Source organism: Cynoglossus semilaevis, chromosome Z, assembly GCF_000523025.1.
Source record: "Cynoglossus semilaevis isolate Cse_v1.0 chromosome Z, Cse_v1.0, whole genome shotgun sequence".
NCBI lineage: Eukaryota > Metazoa > Chordata > Actinopteri > Pleuronectiformes > Cynoglossidae > Cynoglossus > Cynoglossus semilaevis.
Window position 1 is genome coordinate 4,321,008 of NC_024328.1, and position 11,456 is coordinate 4,332,463.

General features: G+C 40.3%; 2 protein-coding genes across 2 annotated transcripts in view; both read left to right on the forward strand.

Annotated features, from left to right (window-relative positions):
- cfap299 (cilia and flagella associated protein 299) overlaps positions 1-6,641 on the forward strand; it is a 41,306-nt gene extending 34,665 nt beyond the window's left edge. The window contains exons 5-6 of the mRNA XM_008335833.3: positions 4,199-4,328; positions 5,562-6,641. Coding sequence (XP_008334055.1) covers positions 4,199-4,328; positions 5,562-5,654 — 223 coding nt within the window. The 3' untranslated portion in view covers positions 5,655-6,641. The remainder of the gene's footprint in view (positions 1-4,198; positions 4,329-5,561) is intronic.
- A 794-nt stretch (positions 6,642-7,435) lies between these two features.
- The window catches only part of bmp3 (bone morphogenetic protein 3), a 6,975-nt gene continuing 2,954 nt past the window's right edge, over positions 7,436-11,456 (forward strand). The window contains exons 1-2 of the mRNA XM_008335834.3: positions 7,436-8,482; positions 10,078-10,976. Of these exons, the coding sequence (XP_008334056.1) occupies positions 8,251-8,482; positions 10,078-10,976 (1,131 nt within the window). The 5' untranslated portion in view covers positions 7,436-8,250. The remainder of the gene's footprint in view (positions 8,483-10,077; positions 10,977-11,456) is intronic.

An 11,456-nucleotide genomic window follows, 5' to 3' on the forward strand; every position in this document is an offset into this window, starting at 1 on the left:
CTCCACCCTGCACCACCCCACCTTCACCTCTTCCTCCTGCAAACGTAGGAGAGAGGGGCGCTACACAGGTTACTGAGGAAAGATGTGTAGGATATTTATTTTTCTAATTCACACAAGTAGAAATGTGTGTGGAACTTGTTGCTGCTCTGAAATAAGAGATTATTCAAATAAATGTGCAAAAGATTTTTCTCTGAAAACAGCTTAAATTACTTTTTTAGTTTTTATCTGAGATGTGTCCCAAAATGTAAAATATACAAAAACAAAGACACAGGAAAAAGATAACCCCACTTAAATTAATATTATGTTAGTCCAAATTTATACCGATATAATTTTACATGTAGCTAACATAGGAAAATAAAAAAGTTTATCTAAACACTCAATAGTCTTGATGGAGAATAATACGTTAAATGGTCAAAACTCTCATTTAAGAAGCTTTACAATAGTTATTGTCTTCAAATGTGTCTGAAAAGTAGAGAAAAATTAAATCAAAGCTGGGTTAACATCATTAAAACAAATGTAAACTATAATACATTATCTTCATACTGCAAATACACAAACACACAAATGTGACACACACACACACACAGCAGTTGTGGCAGTTTCCTGCTTCTACGTCTGTGTTTGCACGTGTGCGTCGCAGCACCTCTGAATCTCTGATCTCTGTTTAATCTTCAGCAACAAACCAACGCACAAACATCTGCTTCTACGATCTCATCTGCTTCTTCACCCTCCTCCTCAGTCTCTGCTCTGCAGCGCACACACACACACACACACACACATACTTATTCTACTCTCATACGGTCAATATATGACTTTAACACATCACTAAACCAAGGCATAGGTTAAAATTTCATCAATTTATTGTCAATATTTATCCTGATGAAGAGCGTGTCCATTACAAGGTCATTCATATTTCACAATAGTTTTTTTTTTTTTTTTTTTTTCGTTCTTTAGAAGAACTTGTTCTTTTTGCTGACAGGTCAACTGCTAATCTGCTGCTGCCTCCTGTGGTTATTTTGTGCCACTGAAGTAAATCCAAGCAAGTGATTTAAAACAGTGATGTCACGAAATAACACATTTGAACATAATGGGGTTAATTATTTAATTCATCAGTAAAAGCCCTCTGCCATGGTCCTTCACAGTTTTCAGTTTAACTCCAAATTTAAAGATTTGACTCCAAAACCAGTCAAGTCTGTGTCCTGAGTCTCAGTGTCTGTCATCAGTTGACGGCACATTCCTGGTATTTTCTCTTTTATGATCTACACAATCATCCATCTCCTCTGAAGCTAGTAATCAGACATTACTGTGGAAAACAACGAAGTGCACGTTCCACACAGTAGGAACAGTGCCTGGGCTCTGTGCATGTGTCACACACAACCTGGAGAAACTGTCACTGTTTCCACCAGAGCCAGGTTCTCTACTTTTACGGCTTTGTAATTCTGTGTGTGGTGATGCAGCTGCAGGAGCAGAAACTTGGTGACAGCCCGGATGAGATTCAAGTAGTATTAGATACTGTTTAAAAAATATGGCAAAAATTAGAAACAGAAATGAAGTTAGCAAAAAGCTAACCAAACTTTGCTCTGGAAATAAGAATTAGCAGTAAGTAAAGCAGCGTTTAGCAGGAGTTACCAAAATTCGACTGAAAATCAACTAAAAGTTAGCAGACATAGCTAACGTTTGCTCATTTTTTCCTTTGCTTTTTTCTTCTACAGTGTAAAAAATAAACCAAACATCTGCTGCGTTTCCCTGAAGTTCCAGCAGGGAAAAGGCGGCTGACCAGAGAATGTTAATTGTCCTGCGGTGTTACGGTAAAAATAGTCCCTGGAACTCAGTCTGATCTTATTTACAAAGACAGGAAGTTTGTGCATGGCTCAGACGATATAATTTTCCTTGCAGGCTTAAAGAAAAAAAAGTTTCGGTATGTGTTTCATTGCATTCGTCTTTCCTGATCATCAAGACTCTTCATCAAACCATATAATTTTATACATCAGTGTTTTTGTTTTCTCTTCTGTCGGTTTTCTTCACAGGAACTTACTTTACAACAAACTGTGAGTCATATCCACGGGCTTCTGAATCCAACATACCTGAACTTGTTTTTTCTGAAGAGCTCACTATGAGCAATTCAACAGTAAAAAAAAGTTATACAAAAATCTAGCATCAGGCCACAAAAGATAGAGATTCATTTTTCATAGCTGTTGCCAAAAAACAAATGTTTGTTTGAAACCTCCTCAGAAATACAAATCTGAAATTTGGACAGCAGAACAAAACACGAACATGAGTATTTTTGGTCTGAACTGGGTGAATCAGATGAGATGCTAAAACTGGCAGTTGTTTGAGTTTTCATTTATCAATAACAATCAGATCCCTTTTAATTTTCCTAGTTCCACATCTGACTGGTTCCCCTGAACGTAACCTGTACTCGGGAACAAAGACAGTGTTTTAATCCTCCTACAGTCTGAACACAGTGAAGCAGAAGTAGCAGTGAAAGCTTTTGGACTACGTTCTCTGTTACTGAACTGGCAAAAAGCATCAAACATGATCTGGAAGAGAGACGGTAGTAAATCATATGCAGATATGGGTGGACGGTTCTGGACTCTGGTTCAGGCAACCGGAGAACTAGAATCAGTCACTCAGAGGATTAAGGCTTCTTTATCTGGTGTCAGCTGATTACAAAGCGATGCGGCGTCCTGAAGCTCAGATAATGAACTGACTCATACCTTCTCTGACCTGCTGCTAAACAACAGTGGGGCAAAATGGTCATTGACAACGTCTCTTCTAAAGTTTCAGTTTGAAACATTTAAGAATGTTTATGGACAGCAATGTCAAATAACAATAATATGAAGGCTTCAGCTAGTGGTCCATTCTGACAGGAAACTGATGCTTAAAACATTCTACAACACAAAATGTATGTTTGATTAAAAAATGTATTATTATTACTATATTTCACAGGAATTAAGTCAGTTTATATTAATTTTTTACAAAATGTAATTGCAAAAATAGCTTATAGTCACAAAATTCAAACTTGACCACAGGTGTAAATATGAGCGCCAAAGTTACACAGACTACACTACCCACAAAACACTGCGGACGTACACACCGACATGCTAAACCGCTTAAATTTAAACCAGCGTACACGAACAACCACAACACAATATATCACCTACCAAAATCGATAAATTTCAACATCATAGCGGACAGTGAGGTAGCCACTGTTGTCGGTTCAACATTCAATCCATAGCAGAATCTTACCTATCCGGCAGCATGGGTAAGATTCTGCCGGATCACTTCCTGGTCCGGCAGCATGGAGTGTCCCCGTGGAAGCGCGCGCCATGGGAGAGCTCCGATTTTATTGTTTTATCTGTTGTTATCATTGTTCAAACATTTATTGGCTCCCGTCATAATTATAGATGTGTGGGAATATGTGTAGTTATTGGTTATGTGTTTTTCTTATGGGAAGTCATGTATACGTGTTTGATAATCACATTAAATTGTACAATTCTCCGTTGTTCAACCCTTTATCTAATTACTGGGGTGGTATTTAAAGGGTGATCTCGGAGATGAGGGCAGTCTTGGAAGTAGCATATTACAGCAGCTGGTAGTGAGGTTGTGTGTAAATTTGTAAATTGAATGAAGTCTTTTTTGGCTTGGGGCCCCCCCCCCCCCCCCCCCCCCACTTCAGTCATGGATTTGTATTTTTTAAGCACCTTTGCGTGCTGTAAATAAACCTTCAGTGTTGTTTACCAAATGATTGTTTGATTTGGGTGGATACTCTAAGTGAGGTGTATGTGGCTGTAACTGTCCAGGGTGTGCCCTGTCCTCAGTCATGTGATGAAAACATGTTTGTTGTTTTTTTTTCTCAATTTATTTGCTTAATGTGAGTGTTAGAGAAACATAATTCCAAATACTGTGCATGTTCATATATATATACAGTATATATATATATATATATATATTATAATATTATAGACTATTACTAGGAAAACCGGGCTCAAATGCACCTAGCAGTTGTTGATCCACTGCAACTGGATCATCGTTGAGTTCATATGTGTTATAATGTGACATCACATGTGTTTTTATACAGCACCATCCTATTGAGCTTGAAATGAAATATGAACATCCACCTAAACACAAAGTATCCTCATTCGACAGATAAAACAAAACAACAACAGATCTGTCCCCCCTCTTTTGTTCTTCACAGTTATTACAACTGGAAAACACAGGTGTCCACATCCAACTCCAGTGAAAACTTTGAGGTGATTTACGATGACCCAGGTGGCCTGCTCTTCAGGAACAAGAGGGACAAGAAGGTCCTAAATGTGGACCCAGAAGTAAGTTTTTTTTAGCTGCAAGAGGCAAATGGTAGAGGAGAGTGAGTTACTATAAGTGACGCCTCATGCCTAATTTAATTAATTAATTAATTACAAGTTAAACGTTTCATTTATTGGTGTGCTTTTACATGCCCTTTTACTATTATGGTTATCTATTTTTCTTTAATTTTCATTTAACTTCTAAATTTACTTTTATTTGACTAGAGCTCTAAAAACTGACTGATGGCTTACACACACACACACACACAGTGGGGTAGAGCAGTGGGAAGGGTATTTTTTTCCACCTGTGGAAGGATTGTAGGGTCAGGAATTTGAAGGCAGGTGTTTCCTCCACACATTCACATTCTGACAGCAGTGAGGAAGAAGAAGAAAAAAGAATGACTATTGACAGACTCTGCTGTTTTCTCTCTCTCTCTCTCTAACTCTCTCTCTCTCTCTCTCTCTCTCTCTCGCTCTGCGGGGGGGAGGGGTTGGAACAGTTTAAAGGTTGAGAGTTGCCTACAGGGCCTGAACTATTTAAAAAAAATTTGGGGCTAAGCTGTGGGGACGGCAGCATGTTTTTTTGAGGCCCCGGCTCAGTGTTCTTCATCGCTGCGGTCGAGCTCCGCCCTCCACTGGGACGTCTATTAAAAACAGCAGAGGAGGCAGAGGAAGCCAGAAGCACTCAAAACCACGGCGACTCCGACCAGAACGGAGGACCAGTAACCCAGATCCAAGAACCCAGAGTTCAGCTTAGACCAAAGCAGCACAGAACCAACCATCAGAGTGTAAAACCCTGCTGTTCATGTGGTCAGAGCTCTACAGGCCAAACGTCCAAAAAATCAGCCCCCTGTCAAACTGTCAGCTGCTGCTTTGTTTGCCTTTCTGTGTCAGATTTCATTTGATACAATGGTTTCTTTCAGTTACACTCAGTGTCCTTAAAAATGACTTTTTAGGAAACAAAATCTCTGAAAAGCATGACGTTTAAAGTCAGAGCCCCTCGTGCCATGTCATGCCAATCACTACAACAACTTGGAATCAAAGTTTTACCCCAAATTTATCTAAAATAACACCCACCTATGGCCAGACAGAGTAGTTGGATAATTGAAAGTGAGCCAATAAAAAGTAAAAAGGTTTAGGCAGCTAAATAAATACAGCTAAAATGAAGAATGCTGCAAGTCTTCATCTAAAATAATTAAACTAACTAGATGTAATGCACAAATAAACTAACTGTTGCTGTGTCTCTGGTTCCAGTCTGGACCTGGTGAAGATTCCAGTAGAACCATCCTGCAGTCTGATCTCTACCTACATGTCACCATCTATGACCACATCATCAGAGCTCTCTAAACTTCAACCATGAGGCTGAAGTTGAACATCCAAACTTCCATTAGCATCAATTTCATCTAATTAACACACTCTTTAATATTTGATCTCTGTGGTGTTTTCTTATAAACTACTTTGTTTCACGTTGATGTCGATAAAATGTCACCGCATTCTACTCAACTCTCCGATGGTTTGATTGTTTCAACCCAAACTATAAGGTTAGTTGGATTTAAATTTAGACCACAGCTCACTTTAGTTAAATTTGAGCCGTCTTAGTTTGGTTTGTTGTCCTTTAAGGGCTCAGTTTTAACTTTACTCTGATTGGCTCACTCTAGCTTAGTTTATGTTTAGTTTAAATGTTTAAATAGTTTAACCGGCTAATTTGTTTGTTTTACTTTTGGCTTATGTTATTCTTAGTTGTACTGTATCTACTTTGTGTCAACTTTACGCCAATCTGACACGTTAACCCTGATAGATGAATGCCTGCGTCTCTTATGGTATATACATCATCCCCTGAGCAGCCAATCCGGTGCAGTGGTAGGAACCTTCTCTGTGGGCCCCTGCTTAGTCCAACGTTAGTGTGTTTGCTGCTGTTTGTCTAAATACATTAAAGTGGTAAGGGATTTAAGGGGAGTCAAGAGAGCAAGGGGCTAAGGCTGCATCTTAACTACCCTCCCCCAGGCTGCATTAGCTCCAACTGGACTGCAGGGACAACTTAAAACACTGCATGTTCCCTGATGTCAGTTCAAATCAGTGACTGTAGTGTATATAAGTTCTTTCTATTTTTTTGACTCAGTTGACTTCAAAAACCTTTTTAACTTCACTTGTGTTTCAGCCAATCAAAGTGAACACCAGAGGAAGTTAATATAATTATTATTACTATTGTATTTTGGTTAAGATCAACTTGTACAAATGACTGCCTTCCAGTCGTTGTTGAAGAGGCTAGGCTAACTACTTTAGGACTTGTAATTGGTTTAAAAGGGGGGAGTGTTTATTTCTACTTCCTGTTAGAAACTTGTCTCTGAGAGTGAATTACATTAAAACTCTTAAAAACTAAAAACTTAAACTGAACTCAAATGTGGCTTAGCCAGACTATACAAAGTACAGAGGAAACACACACCGCAAGTGTGTAAAATCTAATGATTTCACAATAAAAGTCTGCTGTAAACACTCCACCCTCCTTTTTATGATGGTCTCAAGTTGTTAGGTTTTAACTCAGGCGTGTTTTATTAACCTGAAGCCTGCACTGCTGCTGCTAATGTACACAACCTGAGCCCAAGAGGCTGGATATGGGCTAAAGTGAGGTCTCAGACAAAGACATTAAAGGTTTTATTTCCTTTTACATGCAAAGAAGAAGAGTTTTAAACCCATGTGATAGAAACACAGCCTCGTTTGAACATGTTTCTGATCAAATCAACCCCACACTGACTGTATGTGGATAACAGATATTTCAATATTCATCAAATCACACCTCCAGAGGAAAGAAATAATCTGATCATTTCCGCCTTATTGAAACTGAGGGAAAACCCACTGTCTGTGCGAGGTACAGGGGTATTTGGGGGAGGCGATGTGTGTGTGTGTGGGGGGGGGGGGGGGGGTTCAGGATGTACATGTTTCAGCTCCACTGCACACAGCCAAAAAACAGAAAACAGTTTTTTTAATGGAACAGCTCAGGCAAACAGATCTGTGGGCTGCACGCACACACGGTGACACACAGGGGGGGGGAGGGGGGGGCAGTGCGGAGTGGCCCTAATTTTTTTTCCAAGGCAGTCCATTGAGTAATGAATGATGAAAGGTGCATCACTTGTTTCCTCTAAAATGTATATATAGATTTATACATATATAAATGTTCAAAATACATATTCACTTATTATTTATATATCAAATTATATTATATATACTGTATTTAGTGTATTCACTAATTACTTTTAAGCCAGTATCGTAACTTTTATATTCTGCGTGTATTGTACCTAGAGTCAACTGTTTTCGACTCATTTTACAGCTTTTTTGGCAAGACGTAAACTATACCTAATATTCTACCTGTTAATTTATTGATATATCTATTTTTATTTTTAGCTTTTAAAACTCCAGCTATGGTTGACTTTTAGCAACAGGATGTATTGGACAAACTTGTGCCTTTTATGGCTCATTTTGAGTCTGTTTGTTCAAGTCTAATTGGGCTTAATCTAATAAAGTCTAACAAGTCTGCTGTCATTGATTACAATATATCACTAGAAAGTTAGAAGTGAGGCAGACACAGCGTGTGTGTGTGTTAGTGCGCGCGCGAATGTGTAAGGGAGAAAGAGAGCGCGCGCGCGCGAAAGAGAGAGAGAGAGGGAGAGAGAGAGCAACAGTGGCCGCGGCTCTTAAACCCTGAGTCTATCTCTCTTCGCCTTCACTGAGGCTGTGGACTCTTCAGCTGCTGTTACTGCTGCTAATCCATTAACTCACCTTTGATTGTGATCAGTAGGTGATCGAGCAGGGACCAGCTGAGAGAAGGATGGCTGAGTGGACCTGAGTCTTCTGGACTTGGTCCATCCTCTTCATCTTCATCTACATCTTCATTCCAGCCATCCTTGTCTTCATTATCACTATTTTCATCTTCCTCACCTTCACTATTATGGCTGTTCTCCTGCACCTCTCCCGGTTGGGGCTGGCGCTGCTGTGCGCCGCTCAGTGCGCGCTGCTGGAAACGGTGGATTTTAAGGGTTTTACCGAGGACAAGCAGCAGGGGACGCTGCAGAGACAAGACACCATGACGGAGCACATGCAGATGTTGTACACGAAGTACAACCGCGCTGGGTTTGCCTTCAGGGACGGAAACACAGTGCGCAGCTTCAAAGCCCACTGGGGTACGTAATCAGCCCGTGATTACCTGTTTAGTAATTTACGAGGATTTCACGCAGAAGTAAGAAAGTTAACGTTTGTATGAGTCTAGTTTTAGTTTCAGTTAATGCCCACATTGTCTTATTGTAAATTTAAAGGCCACTCTGGCTCACTTTTACTGTCAGTTCTAATTAAATTATCTATTTAGTTTAAGTTCTGAATCTGATTTTAAGCGTTTCACTGTAGTTTAAATCCCAATTTAACGTTTCGTTAATTTCCCTGAGGTTAGCCGAAGCCAGGTTTCGGAGCGCTTTTAATTTAGTTGACCATTGTTAAGCCTTGTAACAAACAAAATGTGAAACTAACGTAACATAAAGTCAATTAAATTAACAAAAGCAACATTCTGATTACTAATCTGATTTATTTTCAATTGTATCAAAATAAATTAGATTCGTAATCAGAATGTTGCCTTTCCTCTAAATCAGTTCCACTGTCACGTTCACCATCTGTCACTAGAATAGTATGAGCGTTCTGACCGACGCTCTGCTGGCCACACTGTTATACCCAACTAAGTCTGCACTGCCTCCCTGCGTCCAGTAGTGGTTCTGCACGGTCATTAAATGCTTAGAATTGCTTTTATTATCTGTTTATATTTAATATGTTATAAAATTAAACACATCATTCGAGTTTTAGTAAAACAGCACTGTTTAGGGTTTATATAGCTTTAGTTTGTTATTATTTTGATTTATTTTATTTTTATTTCTGCATATTTTTTCCACTGACTTTGGTAGCAGGTCAAAGGTCTAGTATTAGGTTAAGCCAATCTTTTCTGTTTTAGCAGCTGGAGTCTGTTTTTCTTCTTCTAGATGAGATCCTTTTATGTAATTTGTTTTGTTGATTTTTTAGATATTTTTGAATTAATGTGTACAGTTTTTATTTTATCCAATAATGTTACTTAAATTGAAATTAATTAAAAACCCTAATAGAGAAAGATATAGTTACACAGAGAACATGTAGCAAAGGTGGATGAGTTTAAATACATAATGCCAACCATTCAGAGTAATGGACGGGGTGAGGAAAAGGCTGGAGTGGATGGAGACGAGGGTCAGGAGGGATTGGTGACAGAAGAATAGCAGCAAAGGCGAAAGGTCAGGTTAACAAGACAGTAGTGAGACCTGCTATGATGTCTGGTGTAGAGACAGTGGCTGTGCCTACTACAAAAGGCTGAGTTGGAGGTGAAGAGATGAAGATGTTGAGATTCTCTCTGGTAGAGACCAGGATGGACAGGATTAGAACAGAGCAGATCAGAGGGACAGTGAAGGTGGAGCAGTTTGGAGATGAAGTCAGAGAGGTGAGGTGGAGATGGTTTGGACATAGGGTTGAGGAGAGAGTGGATATACTGGACAATGATGTTCAAGGTGGAGTTGTCAGGAAAGAGGAGGAGAGGAAGACCTCAGAGGAGATTTGTGGATGTTATGAGGAGCGAGGATGGTTGGAGCAAAAGTAGAGGAGTCAGGAGAGAGGTTCCATGAAAAGAACAGCCGAAATAAAAATAATTTCTAGATGTGTTTATATGTGAACTCTGGTGGTAATGGTACCTTCCTTCATCCTTCTTTCACAGGTTTGATAAACGGGAAACAGTTGCAGGTTTTTAATCTCACATCTCTCACCAAATCTGAGGATGTTTTGTCAGCCACACTTCACTATTACATTGGAGATGTTCAAAACTCCACACACAGTGGCCATCCCCACCACCATCAGCAGCAGCAGCAGCAGCACCGCCACGGGCCCCGGCGGCATGGCCTAGTCCATTTAATCATCTGGAGCTTTGCTTCAGTAGACAATAGGTCTCGGACACTGGGGCAGTTCCGTATAAATGTGTCCACCTTCTACAGGGACTTCATCTCATGGCAGTGGAAGGACATAACGCAATTGGTCGGCCAGGCAAAGAACCAGGACCAGATTCTAATCGGCATTGAGTTGGCTCCTCAGGGGCCGAGTTCCTGGAACAAGCAGGTGTCAGACAGATTGGCCTACATCCTAGTCTATGCAAATGACTCAGCCATTTCTGAACCTGAGAATGTGGTAGCCACTCTCCAAAGACAACGACTGGGTCGACGTGTTCAAAATCACACCGAAACAGACCGGAAGACACGACACAAACGGGCGACCGACGTTCCACTACCACTGCAGAACAATGAGCTCCCAGGATCCGAATACCCGTACGATACCACTGGCTGGGATGAGGGTAGTCCGTACAAACCATATCAGAGCAAACAAAGCCGTCGACCGCGGAAAAAGATTCGGCAGAAGAGTCAGCGACACAAGGTTCCTGTGCTGCAGTTTGACGAGCAGACCATAAAAAAGGCCAGAAAGAAGCAGTGGAACGAGCCACGGAATTGTGCACGACGATACCTGATGGTGGACTTTGCCGATATTGGCTGGAGTGAGTGGATTATATCACCGGAGGCGTTTGAAGCCTACTACTGTTCAGGATCCTGCCAGTTCCCGATGCCAAAGGTAGAACTTACTGCCATAGACACAATAACAGGCTCAACTGTCATTTTGAGAATCTAACCACTATTTAGCTGCCATACAGTACATACATACATTTAGACAAAGTCAATGTCGGTCTTTCAACCCTAACATGCACTGAACTAATTTAATTTGGAGGCCACATACAGCCCCGGAGGCTAAGTTTGTCTTTATATATCCATCCATGAGGATATTAACCCACCTGGTCTGACATTTGTCTTGGTCCAGGTCAACTCATCTGGGTTATCTTTGCGCTATAGACCCACATACTGAATTACACATTTGGAGTCACAAGTTTTTGTCCTATTGCTCTAGTATTAGAGAGCTGGACTCATCTGATTCCACGTTGACCCAACAGAAGGCTGATGTTAGGAGACTAGATGGGCCACAAAATGCCTGTTAATAATTCATATATTATATGTGTTCTTTGTAAATACATTGGTGGGTCACAAAATAATCGATAAT